Source organism: Chrysemys picta, chromosome 12 (assembly GCF_011386835.1).
Source record: "Chrysemys picta bellii isolate R12L10 chromosome 12, ASM1138683v2, whole genome shotgun sequence".
NCBI classification, from domain to species: domain Eukaryota; kingdom Metazoa; phylum Chordata; order Testudines; family Emydidae; genus Chrysemys; species Chrysemys picta.
The window spans coordinates 42,213,764-42,231,543 of NC_088802.1; the positions used below are offsets into that span (position 1 = coordinate 42,213,764).

General features: G+C 54.5%; 1 protein-coding gene across 1 annotated transcript; it reads left to right on the forward strand.

Moving 5' to 3' along the window:
• Nucleotides 1-2,939: 2,939 nt before the first annotated feature.
• TRIM65 (tripartite motif containing 65) lies at nucleotides 2,940-15,008 on the forward strand. The gene is made up of 6 exons (XM_024101735.3): nucleotides 2,940-3,480; nucleotides 5,934-6,029; nucleotides 6,183-6,416; nucleotides 8,544-8,715; nucleotides 9,686-9,769; nucleotides 13,232-15,008. Exons 1-6 carry the CDS (start codon nucleotides 3,034-3,036, stop codon nucleotides 13,762-13,764), a joined length of 1,566 nt encoding a protein of 521 aa, XP_023957503.2. The 5' UTR covers nucleotides 2,940-3,033; the 3' UTR covers nucleotides 13,765-15,008.
• The last annotated feature ends 2,772 nt before the right edge of the window (nucleotides 15,009-17,780 follow it).

Consider the following 17,780-nt stretch of genomic DNA (forward strand, 5'->3'; position numbering starts at 1 on the left):
TAACCCCCACATAATAGCAATACCCCTGCTCCAACTCTCCAGGACTCCGGCTGTGTATTCCCTGCAATAGCTCCTGTTTACAGGGGCTGCCTGTCACTGTATCTGAGGCATCCCTCTTGTTAAAGGAGTAAGTACCAACAGAAGACATTTAGTGGCTGAGTATCCGCCCTTCTATTTGCACCAACTGCCGGGATTTCTTCTTTCTGCCGCCTCAGGCAGCCTACAAAGCTCTGCTCAGAGTGCAATACCTCTCTGAGGGTGGGACACCTCTGCTGAGGGAGCACAGGGAGTTTATTGGCCACTCTCTGTAATGGGATAACATTGGCCTGATTTTTCCTCTAAATCAAACCACAGACCACCTGGTGCTGCAGGGAGAGTACAGGCAGCAACTTACTTGATATGTAGGGAGTCTGTGTAGCCTGGAGTCTTGCAGAAATAAGAGCCTTAGAGGGAGTTCTTTAGGGGGAAGAGTGGGGAGCAGGGACATAGAGGGGGTAGGTGCGAAGGGAAGCAGCCCCCTAGAGTGTGCAGTGGTGGTGGTGGAATCAGGGTCTGTTTATAACAAACTCTGGGTTTTTCAGCTCAACCTCTGTAAATACTGACCCTGGAAGGAGAAGGACTGGGGGTCTCTGTCTACGGCCCTGCCACTGGTTTTGCAAGTAGCAGAATTCTGGCTGGGGCTGGAGCCAGTCACCCTAGATGTCACTCTCCAGCCCAGTTGTGCATTTGAGACTTCGGATTGGCTACCTGTCCCCATTGCCCAACCTGGAGCTGAGCAGCCAATCAGAGCGGCTGCAGGCAGAGATCTTTCCCCCTCCTCCAGCAACCCAAACACCGGCAGGTTGGGTCCCCCCTTCCCCTCCTTTGAGCAATGGGGACAGCTCCTCTGGTACCTCCCACTACCAGCCAGCCTAGGGCAAAGGGAGGTGACGAGCCCCTGGATATGCCCCATCCTAGCTGCAACCACCCCAGGACCGGGAGGGAGGAGTGAAGAACCTCAGGAGGAGCAGAGATGAGGCTGGGGACACGTGTGAACTGATAGGGACCGAATTAATTGCTGGGCAGGAGGTGGGTTAGATGAGCAGGAGGAACCCCATACATTTGGGAGAGTGGGCGGCACTAATTGTGCACACACACACGGGGGCCGGGCAGGGGGAGTTCAACAGTCAAAAGATGGGGCAAAAAATTCACAATACTGTAGAATCCTTTTCTTAAACCAATCTCATGTTTTTTGATGTCCTGAGGTTGGTGTAAGGAGCCCTGGATTTTTCAGCTCAGCCTCTGCAAATATTGACTGTAGAAGGAGAAACACCCTGGGTGTGTCTATGTGTGGGGAGGGGGGCAGTGATTCCCAGCCACAGCTTGGGCGGGAATCTGGGGGTGAAGTGTGGGGGCGGGGTTCTGATGGGGATGGAGTGTGAACTCCTGGAAAGGGGATGGGGGGACAAGTTAATGATTACTTGGAGGGTAAAGGACAAAGCAGCTAGCCTCTGAGTACCATAGGGAGGCAACTGGCTTTTTATTATTTCCAGAGCACTGTGTGCAAATATGAGGATTTTATAACAGCAAGTAAAGCTCTCCCCCGGCGAGACAGCGTGACTACTGCTGCAGCCGCGCTGTAATGTAGGCAGTATAGTCACACCCTAATAAACCAAGCGGAGCCCTCGCTGAAAGAGCTTGCAGCCTGAAGGCACTTGGGAGCAGAACAAGAAAGTACAGCTGCTGGCATCTGTGATGGCCTTAATCTCATGGCGGGAGGGGGAAGCGCCTTGCATCATGCACCAGCAGCCCCCTCTGACCCACCCACCCCCTGGAGACAACTAAAGTGGTAACAGCAGAAAGATCATTGGGTCCCAGTAGGGGTGGGTGGGACCCTGCTCGATCTCCCATGATGGGGTCACAAAAGGGCAAGAAATGGACAAAACCTTAAAGAAACCTTAGGTGATGATTTGATTCCACAGATGAGCTTTGAACTCCCAGGACTCCAGCCTCAGACTGCAGCCCTGGGATCCAAATATTGGCGGTTTCGTTCTCAACTGTGAATCTACATCCTTCATTGGGTGTTTAACGTGTTACCGTACTGCCCCTCCCCTGGTAGGTTCTCCTGGAGAATACAGGCTGTTTTGTTACCTAGGATCAGTAATTCCACTTGTTAGTGAATTTGGGCCTACGCTCAGTCGTGGCAGTGGCCTCCGGGTTAGTGACCTGCACGGCCGGGCTTTGTTATTATGGGGGGTGTTGCCCCTGAGGTTAGGCTTTGCAATGACCTCCCAACTGCATGGCGCAACCTTTTGCAGGAGCTCTGCCTTCCCATACTGATGGAACACGGGGAAAATGCAACATTCTGTTATGAAGCTGCATTGAAACATGTTACATTTCAGCTTTGCTAGCAATCCCTCCCCAGGGATCAAGACACCTGACCAGTGCTAGGGTTATGTATGACTAGAGCTGCTCTGTGCAGGAAATGGTTTTGCCAGGCTCAGCTCTCACACCAGCAGGCGGCAGGAGTGCTGCATCAAAAGACCATGGAGAGTGTCCTCTCCAGTTTGCCAAGGGCTCTGGCCGGGGTATTCCATCCCAGATTGTGGTCCCTGTAACAGAAAAGTGGGTGGTGAGGGGATGCAGGACTCTGCCTGGTTTGTAAAGGTCATCCCTGCCCCTGGAGAAAATAGACATTCAAGTTGAAAGCTGAGAATCCCATCAAGGGCTAAACAGAAAACAAGTGACTCCAAAAAAGCAGCCGGCAGCACGATGCTGAGTGAAGGCAGTTTTTTAAGACACCCAGGCAGCCGGCAGACTGAGGGGCTGTGGAGTTAGGGGAGATGAAAACCACAAAACCCCCTTGAGAGAGCTGAGAACATGCGTTGATTAAACCATAATGCAGCCGGTCTGCATGTCCCTTTAAGAGCTTGGTTGGCTCTGTGCCATCTCTGTGCCCGTCCTTCCTCTCTGCGATACGTAGCTCTGTCCTAGTCTCGCACGCTGCTGTTTGTGATTTCCTTCTCTGTCTCAGCTGCTCCTGTCCCAGGCAGGATGGCCTCTCAAGGCCCCCGGAAGCTGGAGGAGAAGCTAGTCTGCTCCATCTGCCTGGAGATGTTTGGGACAGCGGTGACCATGCCCTGTGGACACAACTTCTGCATGAAGTGTATCAACAACCACTGGAACAAGGAAGAGAAGGAGGCTCCTCCAGGTGAGAAGGACTACACCTGCCCCGATTGCAGGAAACGCTTCGAGAAGCGGCTGGAACTCAGGAAGAACGTCGCCCTTTGCAGCGTGGTGGAGCTGGTCAGATCTGGGGAAGTGCAGGCCTCCAGTGCCGAAAGGAAAACCCCCGCAAACGGAAGAAGGTGCTCCAGGCATGGGCGGCCCCTGGAGCTATACTGCCAAGAGGACAAGATGTGCATCTGCTGCGTGTGCACGGTGCAGGAGTGCCGGGACCACCACAGGGTCCTGTTCGAGGAGGAGCGCAAGAGAAAGGAGGTAGGTCTGGGCTGTGTCTCCCCTGTGATCTGCTCCCAATCTGCAGGGCCATGGCGAGAGAGATCAGCTCTCCTGCCTGGCTCTGGGTCAGTCCTGCAGGTGGGTGGGTGGGTGAGTGTGCTCTCCTCGTTGAGGCAGAAGTTTGGCACCCGGGTTGCTATTCCTGACCCTGGCTTGCTGTGTGGCCTGGCTAAGTCGTTTACCCTCTGCATGCCTCAGGTTCCCTGTCTGTGAAAGAGGCAGCGCGTCCATGCCCCTCTCTGGTGACCCTTGGACGAAAGGAGGAATACAAGTACAAGGTATTCACATGTTTAACTAGACCAAGGCTCAGCAGAACTGGCAGATGTTGCAGCGTATTTGAACACTAAATAGTTAATAGTGTCATACTGCTGTCTGGTAACCAGCTCCTGGAGTTCCTCCCAGCCTTCCTGTGTGCGCGCGCAGCCAGTCCTGAGCCGCACAGGGAGACCCAACAAACCTTAGAACATATGCAACACCTGCTCCCCCACGGCGGCATGAGGGGCAAAAGGCGACAAACGTCCTTCCTCTGATGAGGTAGCTGAGAAGGTTTGTTAGTCTCTAAGGTGCCACAAGTACTCCTGTTCTTCTTTTTGCGGATACAGACTAACACGGCTGCTACTCTGAAACCTGAGAAGGTTTGACTATGATGGGGTGTGAAGTCCTGCCCAAAGGAATGAGTTTTATTTAGGGATCAGAGTCCTCTGCTGGTTGGCTGCACCTGCTGCCCGGGATGTCAGGGGAGAGACCCAACCTTGCAGAGGTGGAAGGACTGCGTCCAAATTCCTATTGCCTGGTGCTGCCTTTTAGCAGCCCAGTGCTGTAGCCGGCACGCAGCGTCCAAGCTGAGCGGTTTCCTCTGAGTGTGTGTGTAAGGTGGAGCTAAGAGGATTTGCAGAAGGGAAATAAAAGGGCTTCCAGGTCAGGTAGCCCTCTCCAGAGACCTGCATTCTGTTCCCATGTGACCCAGGACAATGCCCATCCCCTTCCGTGCCTCAGTTTCCCCTGCTGTAAAAGTAGGATGCTGATACTTACCTTCCTTTGTGAGATGCTTTGGGACCTGTGCACCCAAAGTGCCATATAAGAGCTAAATATCCGCATTGCTCAGGAGGGTGGAATAAAGGAGGATGTGAAAGGCTGTGGGAGCTTTTGCTGGGGAGTGGGGTTTGCTGGGGGATCTGTGCAGGGTATATGGATATTCGCAAAGGAGATAAATGTTGTCTAAGTGCTGAGGGTGCCCAGGGTGGCAGGGACATGTATTACTCTGTGCACACTGATGGATAGTAATGGTTGGTTATTGGAAATGAGCTGGTCAGTGAGGTAAATTTACTGTACTGCTGTGGTGGTTTATTAGAAAGTCCTGTTTGAATGTATCAGTGTAACTTAATGGGGAGCTGTGGGCAGGGCACACAGGAAAGACACACAACAGAGCCTGTGAACAGCCCCGGGCACACTCTTGGAAGACACCATGGCAAACTGTCAGCTTCATGGATCCTGTCCATGGGTGGCAGGTGAACCGCGGGCTTGAGGAGGCTAGGAGTGCCGGAGTGCCAGGCAGGCAGCACGCCCCCCACCCCCAACTAGGGTTGCCAGGTGTCCGGTTTTCGACCGGGACACCCAGTCAAAAAGGGACCCTGGTAGCTCAGGTGAGCACCGCTGACTGGCCCATTAAAAGTCTGGCTGGCGGCACAGTAGACTCGCTACCTGGCTCCGCGTGGCTCCCTGGAAGTGGTGACATGTCCCTCGGCTCCTAGGCAGAGGCGCTGCCCCCATCCCAAGTGCCAGCACTAAAGCTCCCTTTGGCTGGGAACTGCGGCCAATGGAAGCTGTGGGGGTGGTGCCTGCAGGTGAAGGCAGTGCGCAGAGCCGCCTGGCCGTGCCTCCGCCTCGGAGCCGAGGGATTTGTCGCTGCTTCCAGGGAGCCACCTGAGGTAAGCACTGTCCGAAGCCCGCTCCCTGCACCCCCTACCACACCCTGAACCCCTCATTTCTGGCCACACCCCGGAGCCCGCACCCTGAGCCCAGAGCTGGTAACCCCTGCCACACCCCAAACCCCTGCCCCAGCCTGGAGCCCCCTCCCACACCCTGAATCCCTCATTTTTGGCCCCCTCCTGGAGCCCACACCCACTCCCGTGCCACAAACCCCTGTCCCAGCCCTGAGCTCCCTCCTGCACCCAAACTCCCTCCGGAGCCCGCATCCCCTATTGCACCCCACTAGCACCAGCACAGGCCCCGGCCACGGGAGAAGGAAGACCTGCAGCAGAGAGTGGCAGGAAGCGGGAAGGGTCTGGGGGTGAAGGGCCTGGTCTGAGAGTGGGAGAATCGCGTGATTCCAGGTGACGGGCACGCAGAAAGACCAGAGGGGCAGTTTGCCCTGTACCTGTGACACTGAATATTGTCTCACATTACACTTTGGGATCTGTCCTCTTTCGCAGGTCCTTTTAGAAGAGTCTCTGGCGAAAACCCAGGAGGAGACAGTAAAGACCGAGGAGGAGATCCACAAACTGGAGGAACAAACTGGCACCATAAAGGTAGTAAGGCAAAGGCAGTCACCCCTCCCCACAGCTGGGATGCAGGGGGCTGGCTCCAAGCCCTCTGGATAGGGCTCGGGGAGGAAGCCACCCAACTGCTGTCACGTCAATTCTTTGTCTTGTCATTTCCATTGATTTTTTTTTTCTACCCAGGATTCTTCAGAGAGGCTGAAATCGGGGATTTTGCAGAAGTTTGCCCACCTGATGAAAGAGCTGGAGGAGTGCCAGAGGGGGGCCGTGGACAAGATAGAGCAAGAGCAGGCCACTGCCCTAGGGCAAGTGGAGGAGAACTGGAGCCAGCTGCAGGATCATCTGACAATGCTCACCCAGCACCGGCAAAAGGCCCAGGAGCTGCTGATCTGTGTGGATGACATGAAATTCCTAGAGGTATTGGTGCCTGCCCAGCCATGAGTGGGGGAGCTGCAAATACCCTGTGGCCATTGGCCTGGCCACATGTACTCCAAAGGCAATTACACTCTCTGTATAATGCCCTGTCCACACAGGCAGCTGAACCAGTCTCTAAGAGGGTGCATAACATCTGCTCGGGAAGAGAGCCTCAGGTGTATGGAGGACAGGTCCATCAATGGCTATTAGCCAAGATGGGCAGGGATGCAACCCCATGCTCTGGATGTCCCTAGCCTCTGACTTCCAGAAGCTGAGAGTGGACGACAGGAGATGGATCACTCATTGATTGCCTGTTCTGTTCATTCCCTCTGAGCACCTGGCATTGGCCACTGTCAGAAGACAGGATAGTGGGCTAGGTGGACCATTCATTTGACCCCCAGTGTGGCTGTTCTTGTGTTCATAGACCCTCTACACTATGTCCAGCCAGAACCATGTTAGAAATGACCCCCCACACCCATCTCTCCCTTCCCTGCACGCGCACAGTGGAAACTGAGTCTAAGTCTATAAAGTGGCTGGCTGGCAATTTTAATATTGTAGAGTATGGACTAGAGATGGGCCTAATCAAATTCCTGACCAATATGCTCCCAATACTTCTGTTAGTCTTAAAGGTGCCACAGGACCCTCTGTTGCTTTATTATCTCTAGCAATTGCGTGGAGGGAGAGAGCTAAACAGATCTCTCTTCAGGTAAACAATTACAGCATTTATACCTTTTGTTACATACAATAATGAGCAACAGTTGCATTTTGTTTATACATAGGTCATCCTGATATCTTATTTTTCTCACCTCTATTTAGACTATAGTCTACATTCCATACTTATCTAACACAAGGTCGCAACAACTTCTCACACAGTTCTTTCCCACTCGTCTCACACAATCCTCGCTTCTACAAATCTCGCGTTATTAGAGTTACAGCTAGCCTGACTCTTGCTCACAGAGAGGATTATTTGCATTGAAATCCCTTTCAAATCCCTGTCAGTTCTTTCTCTACTTCCACACTATCAAGCATGCTCGGTGCCTCTTCAGCTTTGCTGCAGTTATTACTGGGAAACACCACCTTTCAGGAAGATGGTGCACGTGAAGCTCCCCCTAGAGGACTGCATGAGGCATGCAAATTATGTATCTAATTCTATCGAATGCCATGTTACAAGGTGACAACGTATCCTTGCTTGGGGCGTTGTGTTCAGTTTGGCTCCTTCCCTTTCCAGACAATACAGGAAGATCCAGATGAGGGCAATGGAAATAGTTAGAGGCCTGTGGGGGAAGGAAGAGGATTCATTTTAGGGTTGCCAATTTTCTAACTGCTGAAAACTGCACACCTTGCCTCACCCCTGCCCCGCCTCTTCCCCAGGCCCCGCCCCTGCTCACTCCTCCCCCTTGTTGCTCACTCCTCCACCTGTTCTGGGACTCACTTGCTGCTTGCAGAGCTGGGCTGGGAGGAGCTGACATGGAGCCTTCCCGCCTGCCCAACTGGGAAGTCGGTCCCCAGAGCAAGGGGCCGGGGTGGGGAAATCGGGGCAGACAAGATTACACACACTCACACGCACTAACCTCTGCCAGAGAGGCTGGAGCTAGCCGAGAGCAGCCAGCCACTTCTGTCCATGAGCAGCTTCGCCTGGCTCCAGCTGCAACTGCTGTGCATCCCGCCCTGTGGAGGCGGAGGCTGGTTACTGCGGGTAACAGGACTTTTAGTGTCCGGTCAGCACTGCTGACTGGACACTGCCAGGTTCCCTTTCCGACCGGATTTTCCAGTTGAAAACCGGACACTTGGCAGCCCTAATTAGACTGTTCTACCCTGATGCTACTCCGTAAAGGCCCCTGTACAGAGGAACATCACCCATTCTGACAGTGATAGGAGCAGTGGGTGCAGCTGAACACAGCTGAGCTACAGGCATAGGCCAGGACAAGCCGTTCAGCACCATGAAGTAGCAGAGTTACTGCGAGTCCCCGGAGCAGATGAATTGGGGAAGTAGATGCAGATGCCAGGGGACATGATGACTGTGCCTTCCCCTTTCCATAGGGAAGGGGGTTTCTGAGCTGTTGTGCCACTGAGTCTCCGATCTGAATGCTGTATGTGCTGCATTTCCTCTCCTCTTCCTGTCCCGTGCAGGAATTCCTGCTGCTCCCTTCTCCGGCCAGCCTGGGAGTTTTGCCAGCTGTTGAATTCAATGTGGCCAGCACGGTGGAGTCCACTGCTAAGATCCTCACCGCGGTTTCTAGACTTTTGCTGGAGGATTTGCCCAATTCCCTGAACCCAAAGGCGGCTGATGCTGAAACCAAAGGTAAGCTCTTCCCTTGAGGACCTTCCCCCCACTGCCCAGCTGGACACCAAGTCACCGTCCCACCCCTGCCTGTATAAATCACCTGTCTGCAGTGGAACTGATGTAGATATGCTGGGCTAACGTGTGTGTGGGGGGGTGGGGACGTCTCACCATTCACATCACAAGAATCCTCCCCCTATCCCCACATGTGGCACTAGAGGGGCCGCTTGCTGGCTTAGGCCAGGTTTTTGTTACCAGATCTACTGCAGTAGCCTGAAGGTTGGGCCCCATTGTGCTAGGTGCTGTATGAGCAAATAGCAGATGACAGTCTGAAAGACATAACAGGCAGATTAGATGAGCAAGTCAGTGTCCAGTGCTTAGCGCCCGTTACTTTAGCATCTGAGCACCTCACACCCGCTAATGGATTTAGCATCACGGCACCCCTGTGAGGTGTCACCCCCATGGTACAGAGGCTGAACTGAGGCCCAGAGTAGATTAAGTGACGTGCCCAATGTCACAGAGGGAGCGTGTAGCAGAGCAGGGAACTGACCCAGGTCTCCCAAGTCCCAGGCTGGCATCCAGCCCACTGGGCCATCCTTCCTCTCGGACAAGCAGGCTGGGTGGGGTGGGGCCAGGAGATGTAATGGGATGTGCCAGTTCTTAGGGGGTCAGGAGATTGATTCCAGTTCCCCAGTCTAGCTCTGATCAGGGCGTGCTTTACAGCATTCCCTTAGGGCTCTTGCATATAGACATGGGCTCCCCGGCAGGCCTAGCTGGACCCACTCCCTCAGCTGTAACATCAGAGTGACCGAGCTGGAGTTTTTGTTAAACCCTCGTTTCCTTCCTTCCACTCCAGAGACACACAGACGGGCAGCTGCAACTGAGTGGTCAGAGCTGGGCTGTGCTTCTGAAATCCCACCCAGATACCTCTGTCTGCGGGAACAGTTCCCTCCTTGTTTCTAGAGCTTTTCCTTTCTCTTTTGCTCTGCAGAGTCAACCAAGCCAAAGGCGCTTACTGTGATGAAGGCAAGACCAGCCCTTCCCGAGTGTGAATTAAGAGTGGAGCTTCTGAAGGGTGAGGCAGTTCTGGGTCTGAGTGCAGCTCAGAATAACACGCGCTGGGAGCCAGCCATGCGGGTGGGTGGGAAGAGTAGGAAAGTGTGTCTATAACCTATGAAGGGGACTGGGGTTTCCTTCTTGGACTGGTAACAACATAGCAATTTAGCAAGCCAAGGCTGTGCCTCGGGGGGATCTGAGTTACCATTTTCGAGGCAAATCTGCACTCCCTAGGCAGGATGGCTTTGGGCTTACTACACTTGCGAGTTACAGCGCAATAAAGGAGCCCCGGGCGCCCTACCTCTCTCCCCGTCCACACTGACAAGGCACGTAGAGCGCTCTGACTCCGCGACTACAGCGCTCCTGGTACTCCACCTCGGTGAGAGGAATAACGTTTGCTGCGCCTTGGCTACAACGCCCGGGCGTCAGTGTGAATGAGGTGTTGCATTACTGCGCTCTGATCGGCCTCTGGAAAAGTCCCAGAATCCCCTTAAGTCAAGTGGCCACTCTTGTCATTGTTTTGAACTCCTGTAGGAATGCAGAAATGCCCTTTCAAAGCTCCGTTTCTGACAGCCGGTAGGCAAGCCGTTACTGTGGAATGCTGTGTGAGAGAGAGAGAGGCGGGGGGAGGGGGGAAGGGAAGGGTCTGCTGCTGTCTGAACTTACAAGACAGCATGCTGACATGCTCTCAGCCCCCCAAAAACCCACTCTCTCTCCCCCCACATACACACAACCATAGGTGCTGACTCTGTGGGTGCTCCGGGGCTGGAGCACCCACAGGGAAAAATTGGTGGGTGCTCAGCACCCACCGGCAGCTCCCCACCTCCCCACCCAGCTCACCTCTGCCTCTGCCCTGCCTCTGCCTCCTCCTCTGAGCGCACCGCATGCGCGTTTTTTCCCCCTAGCTTCCAGTGCTTGTGCCGCAAAACAGCTGTTTCGCATGGCTGGGAGGGAGGGGAGTGGAGGGGGAACACGGCGTGCTGGGGAAAAGGCCGGGCCAGGGCAGGGATTTGGGGAAGGTGTCCAATAAGGGCAGGGAGGGGCGGAGTTGGGGCAGGGACTTTGGGGAAGGGGTTGGAATAGGGGCGGGGCCAGAGGCAGGGGGGCACGAGCACCCACCGGCACCGGGGAAAGTTGGCGCCTATGCACACATCACACTCCCTGTCACACTCCACCCCACCCCTCCCGTTTGAAAAGCACGTTGCAGTCACTTGCATGCTGGGATAGCTACCCATAATGCACCACTCCCAATGCCACTGCAAGTGCCGCAAATGTGGCCACTCCCATGCGCTTGAAGCTGTCAGTGTGGACAGACTGCAGCACTTTCCCTACTGTGCTCTACAAAGGCTGGTTTAACTCAAAGTGCTCTACATCTGCAAGTGTAGCCATGCCCTGAGTGTGGCTAAAGTGATCTGGATTTTCTCCCTGCTTCTGACACGGGCTTCCTGGGTGACTTTGAGCACGGCTGTCTCTCAGCTGCCCTAACAATAGGGGATCAGAATACTCCGTTGCCTCACAAGGGAGCGTGGGACTTCAGTCATCCATGTGTGCAAAGGGCTTTGAGATCTTCAGATAGAAGTTAACATTGTTAGTAGCTTACAAGGCACAAATACCTCAGCTACCATTACTTAGGCTGGGTCTACACTACACACTTACATCAGTATAACTACATCACTAGGGGTGTGAAAAGTCCATGCCCCTGAGCGACATAGTTATATCGACCTTAACGCCCCTGTGTAGACAGTGCTCTGTCGCGGGAAAGCTTCTCCTCTCGACATAACTACTGCCTCTCGGGGAGGTGGATTAACTACGCAGACAGGAGCAGCTCTCTTGTTGGCGTAGTAGCATCTACACTAAAGCACCACAGTGGCACAGCTGCACCGGTGGACGTGGAGACAAGCCTTTAGTGGACCTTTAGTTACAAGGGACCTAATTCTCCCGCTGCAATCAGCAGGAATTCCTCGTCCCCCAGGGTGGGAGAATGGGGGCCAGGGTAAGTTGTAGAAGCACAGTAATTCCAGAATACCACCTGTGGGTGGGAGTCCCTCTCTTTTATACACACACACAATCTCTCCCTCCCTCTCGGACTTTTCTCCTCGGCAAGCGTCACGTGCCTGCTCCCGCCCAGCCATATTTAGGCACAGAACTTTCCATGGGGAATGCTGAGAAGCTTAATCACTGCAAGCAGCTGCCAGGCTCCTGGCACAGAGCAGGGATTCATCTTGGCTGGTCACATCTGAACTGCACGTCTCGTGGCACAGCGTAGAATTGAAGTGACGGGGCAGTCAGTCCAGAGAGCTGCTCCACTCATAGGGGAAAGGGATAGCACCCTCCCAGTACATTTGACCCTCCCCAACCCACCCTGCTCCAAATCTTAATTGATCCGGGCAGTCTCCTGGACTCTGCTCCCTTGTTTTAAGAACTTGGTGTCTCCCTGGATGTTATCGCTTTACATCTTTTCCCATTTCTACCTCTCTGAGCAATCACCCTGCTGAGTCTATCAGACAGTCTCCAGTTTGGCTTGGTTAGCTCCTGCTTTCAAAAAAACCCAGCCCTTTGAGAAAGGGGCAAAGCCTAGGGGTCTGAGCAAGGGGCTGAGAGCCAGGAACTTCTGGCTTCTATTCTCAGCTCTGATGCCAATTCCTAGAATGCCCCTTTAACCCTCTCCAGCCCGGCTTCCCCATCTGCAAAACAGGGATGTTAGTATTTACTACACACGTTTCTAATATACCCATCACCACAGTGCCTGGAAGATCAATCATTAATACTTACAGTGCAGAGCTGATACAGGGGTTGGTTAATGTCTGTAAAGAGATGTATTCATAAGCAGTGCCATAGAATGTTTAAAACGTTATTAATTGTAATAATGTTATTTATTATTAATGAACAAAGGTCCATAGGAGCTAACTGAGCAAGGTTATCTCCGGGCGGGACTCCATTGACCGGGGAGCAGAAGCACCCCAACAGAGGTCAATGCATCTACTGGGAAATGCTGTGGATAGGGGATAGTGGGAAATTGTTCTTAGAACCAGAACAAAGACGGTGCTGGCAGAAGGCCATTGGCATCCTCCTCCTCCTCCTCCTCCTCCTTTCAGAGGATCTCAAAGCACTTTGCAAGAACTTATTAATTTAACCTCCTGATACTCCCATGAGTATCTCTATTCCCATTTTACTGCTGGGGAAACTGAGGCATGGGGCGGGGACATGACCTGCCCGAAGTCACACAACGTGCCCGTGCAAGAGCCAGGAACACAACCTAGAGTTCCTGACTCCCAGTCCTGTGCCTTACCCTCAAAATCACCCCGTCACCCAAACATGCTTTGCGTTTTCCATCTTCAGAGAATTTTACATAGCTGAGTGATGCCTGGGCTGGATTCCTGACATAGGCAGGGGGTGGGGGTTGAGGCGGAGGAAGGTTAAAGGAAAATTCAATTGTTCTTGCCCCCGTGGTTTACACTGTGGATGTCCATGTTGCCCACAGATTATCGAAATTTGACCTTCGACCCAGACACAGCCAATAAGTACCTGCAGCTGTCCAATCAGAACCAAAAGGCCAAGCACACCCCTTCTCCTGATGGCCTTTGTCAGGATCGTGCCGACAGGTTTGAGCTGTGGCAGGTTCTGTGCAGCCAAAGCTATAGCCAAGACCGCCACTACTGGGAAGTCAGGATCTCCGGCCACTCCGTCATCCTAGGAGTAACCTACAAGAAAATCCAGAGGAAGAAGCGAGCGGGTCGCTCCTTCAGCATCGGCCTGGACGGATTGTCCTGGGGGCTGCAGGTCCGGGAGGACTGCTACTTGGCCTGGCACGAGGGCCAGTCGCATAAGATCAGGGCGCCCTTGTACAAATGCCTCGGAGTCAGCCTGAACTATGGCACAGGCGTCCTGTCGTTCTATGGCATCGGGGACGAGATGAAGCTCCTCCACTCTTTCCACTGTGTCTTCACCGAGCCCCTCTACCCAGTCTTCTGGCTCTGCGAAGGCCGAGCCGTCACCCTTTGCCAACAGAACTGAGCCAGCAGCTGGGATGCAGAAGCCAAGCCACACCCAGCGGGGCGTATCCCATCTTGCAGCCAGCTGCCTGGCTTTAGTCGGTGGGCAGCCTACTAAAGCCGTAGCCAGGACTGGAGGGGTCCCAATGCAGCTGGTTCGACAGGGCCGAGGCGATGGGGTTGCAATGAATTAAACATGGGCAGATGGATTGTAATAATCCTGAAAAGCAAAGAAACGTGGCTGGAATGAAAATTGCCCAAGTAGTTCAGCCCTCTGTAAATTAGAGTTAGGTGGCAGGAGACCTGTCACAAGGATCCCCTGCTGGAAGAGCTGAAGCTAGTGGGATTCAGAAGGCACCTGGCCTCAGTCTTGTTGCGTGTGGAACGTCCTTGCCCGTCTCCAGCTCATGTGACATTAACATGGAGGAATTAGGATCCTGTGGTGGCACCAGTGAAAGGGCTGCTGTTTGGGAGGCTCTGATGGGATGGTGGCAGGAGAGGAGATAGCACAGCTTGATGTCCCAACCCTCATTTTCTCTGCCTCCCAGAACCTTGGACAGTCACCTCCTGCTTTTTGTTCTGCAGAGCAGTTGCTAGCAGAGAGGTGTCCTTGCATAGGTGCCGACTCCATGGTGCTCCAGCCCCGGAGCACCCATGGAAAAAAAATTGTGGGTGCTCAGCACCCACTGGCAGTCTCACGGATCAGTTCTGTCTCCTCCCCCTCCCTCCCAGCACCTCCCGCCTGCCTTGATCAGCTGTTCAGCGGTGTGCAGGAGGCACTGGGGAGGAGCGGGGGCAGGAAGAGGCGGGAGAGGGGGCAGAACGGGGTGGCAAGTGGGAATATGCAGGGTGGGAGAGAGGTTTGGGGGAAGGAGTGGAGTGGGGGTCCAGCACCCCCAGAGAAATCACAAAGTCAGTGCTTCTGTGTCCTTGCTAAGACACTCTTAGCTTATTGGAGGAGATGCCGGTGGGACAGGCCCTTCACCGACGTGCTGTAGAGGGCTGAGGATGTGGTTACTCTGGTATTGCAAACTCTTAACCACTTTCCCCAAACCACCCATGTTCCGGGATGGTTCCAAGAAGAGATTCCAGTCTGGCCCCTTTCTAACATGCCGGGCTGTTCTCGCGCCAGGCCTCAGAACATTCAGAGCACAGTTGGGGTGGGGGGATGAGAGGGGAGCGGACTTTTTCCTCTGCTCTGCGGACAGTCAATTCCCATGGTTGGGTTCTACTTGTTCCCCTCTGGAATAAAGCTCTGTTTTCTTATGCTGTGAGAGTTTGCCTGGGAGCTCAGGTCTGGTGAAAGGTGCTGGATTGACAGGAGGCAGACTGGAAGAAATTCTAGCTATCCACAAAACAGACCCAGTGTGGGCAGCAGTAGGCGAGCTTCCCATACCCTTGGCCTGGCCATGTGCCTCCCCAGGAGTCCCGTCCCATCCCTTCTGTGTGTGTCCTTGTCTTGTCTGATTCAGTCCCCTAGGGAGATGAATGTTTCAGCCAACGTGGTTTGGAAATGTAAGAGTTTAAAAAAAAAGGAAACTTCTACCCCACAAACCAACTACCCTCTCCAGCAGCCCCTGCACCGGGCAGCATGGGGCTGTTCCTTTAACTGGCCAGGACTTTGCTCTTCCCCATCACTCGAACTAGTCTGTGCTGAAGGGTGAAGCTGTGCCTTGCTGGGTGGCAGGGGAGTGTCGTGTAGCGCTGGTGCTGTTATCCTGCTTTGACAGGCCACAGAGCGGTTGGAAGCAATGGCCGACCATGCCCAGCGGTCCTTAGCTGTGAGCCTGCCTGCCGCTCAGCCCAGTCTGCCAAGCGTTGCTCTGTGCCTGCCCCTCATCCCCATCCTCCACAGCTTCACCTCCCAGCCACGTGGTTGAAGTGACCGCTAGGGGGCATTGTCTCGGTACCTTTCCCAGGATAAAGATTTGTTGCTCTCCTGCTACTAGAGGGTGTCTGGTACCACGGCCCTCGGTGATGCTCAACAGAGAGGCTCATGGAAGTATTGATGCACTAAATCTCCAGGGAGGTCCCCTGGTCCATATCCACTTTACACCAGGAGTGGATTTGGCCCAATGACTCTGTTGTCGCTGCTGGACTCCCACAGGTAATTTGCCTCTTCAGCTGCCCTGTTTGAAATGAGTTTGACCTTGATCCAGTTCCCTGCGGACAGGTATCCACAGCCACATCCCAAAATACTACCACCGCAGCTGGCGTGACTTGGTGCCTGTGTTGGCAGCCTCACTGGAGATGGTGAAGGCCTGAAGCCTGAACACTGTCTCCCCCCTACTCCCTACCTCACAGTGGACAGAGGCCATGAGTGAGGAAACGTGCCTTGCCGCTCCCTGAGCCATGCCATGTCTGTGCATAAATACAAGGCAGCTACGCCCTGTCTCCTAGCTCCCAAACAGTCCATTATAACCCCCCCTCTGTCCATATTCCCTACACACCTGTCCCAAACCCATCCCCCGTGGCTCTGGGGCCACTGATCACCCCCTCACCCAGCCCGCTTGGCAAACGTGTCCTGCTCAGGAAAGATGCTTCCTGGGCCACAAGCTCGTCCCAGACCGTGCCACTCTGAGCCCTGGCACTACCCCCTGGGCTGCTGCCTGCCCGGGGAAGATGTTGCTCTGCCTCAGGGCAACTCCTCGAACAGCCCCATGGCTTGGGCCAGTGAGGTGGGTTTGCAGACAAAGCTGAGACTGAATTCAGATTCCCCTCCTTGCCTCAGCTTCCTTCTCTGACCAGCCTGTTTCTCCCACCTGTTTCCCTCTTGGGTTAGTGCTCCTTTCTCCCCCCCACTCCTCCATCCAATTGTGGAGATTGGGGCATCCCACTGGATCGGCATGGGAGGAAGGGAGTCGGCAGGAAAAGGGTGAGCTCTGTCTCTGGCTTTTTGGCCGCCCCAAGCAAAAACAAATAAAAAAAAATGGGGCGGCCAGAATGACAAAGCAAAACAAACAAACAAAAAGAAAAAACCTGTGGTGCGGCCGGAGCGCGGGTGCAGGGGGACCGGCTGGGTGGGGCGGGGGAGGGAGGAAGCGGGCGGGAGAGAGAGAGAAGGGGGCGGCCAGGGCTACAGCAGGGGTGCTGCCACACGGCCCCACCCGCTACGCCGCTTCCTGCCACGAGGGCTCCGCTCCGGTCGGCGGGGAGGGAAGGAAGAGGAGTGCCCTGCAGGGCGCTCTGGTTCTCCACGTCGCCGCCTCCTGCAGGGCGGCCGGAGCGGAACAACAACAAAAAAAGCGGCCGTGCCACCCTAGGATTGGGCAGAATGCCGCCTCAAACAATCTGCCGCCCCAAGCACCAGCTTGCTCAGCTGGTGCCTGGAGCCGGCCCTGGTCACTAGGCCCCTACTGCCCCATCCGTGCCCACTTCAAGCAGCCCCTGCTGCAAACCCTTTCCTCTCCAGCTTTCCATCCACGGTCATGCTTCCATGTCAATATCTGATCACTCCCTCGCAGAGGTGGGCCCCAGGGTTGGGCGGGCAGGGCTTGGCAGAGCAGAAGGGAGAGTAGCAGGGACTGTCCCATGGAGAGCTGGTTGCTGCTGGCCAACTGCCAAGAGAGGCACAGCTGCCTGACTTGGAAGGAAGCTCAAAGACTCGGGTGGGAGGAAAATGGGTCAGCTAGGGTAAAGGCTGGGAGGGAGGCTCTGTCCTGCAGGGAGAGCTGGGCTGCAAGGGGTGGAGGAGTGGCAGAATTTCAGGAACCCAGGTCTCCATATAGCTTTTATTTTTCCCTGTTCAGGAGGACGAAAGTTAGGCAGCAAATCACCCAGCTCCTTAGCCTGGGTACTGCCCCATAGCTCTGGCTCTCCACAAAGCCCCTACCCAACTCCCTTCACCTGGGCAGCATCTGGAGCAGCCATGGAAGGGGGCACCCTTCCTCATACTGGCTGGCCATTTGCCTCCTGCCCCCTGTTGATGCTGCACTGTCCCCTGTCAGCCTGGCTCCCATGCTCTGAAGAACGTGAATAGCAGACGGCCATATTCAACACTGGCGGCCTAGCGGCTTCAACGGAGCAGCACCCGCCTCT

Coding starts and splice junctions, on each gene's coding strand:
- TRIM65 (XM_024101735.3), top strand. CDS start 3,034: ATGGCCTCTCAAGGCCCCCGGAAGCTGGAGGAGAAGCTAGTCTGCTCC. Junction 6,030..6,182: donor AACAAACTGGCACCATAAAG/GTAGTAAGGCAA, acceptor TTTTCTACCCAG/GATTCTTCAGAGAGGCTGAA. Junction 6,417..8,543: donor ATGACATGAAATTCCTAGAG/GTATTGGTGCCT, acceptor TGTCCCGTGCAG/GAATTCCTGCTGCTCCCTTC.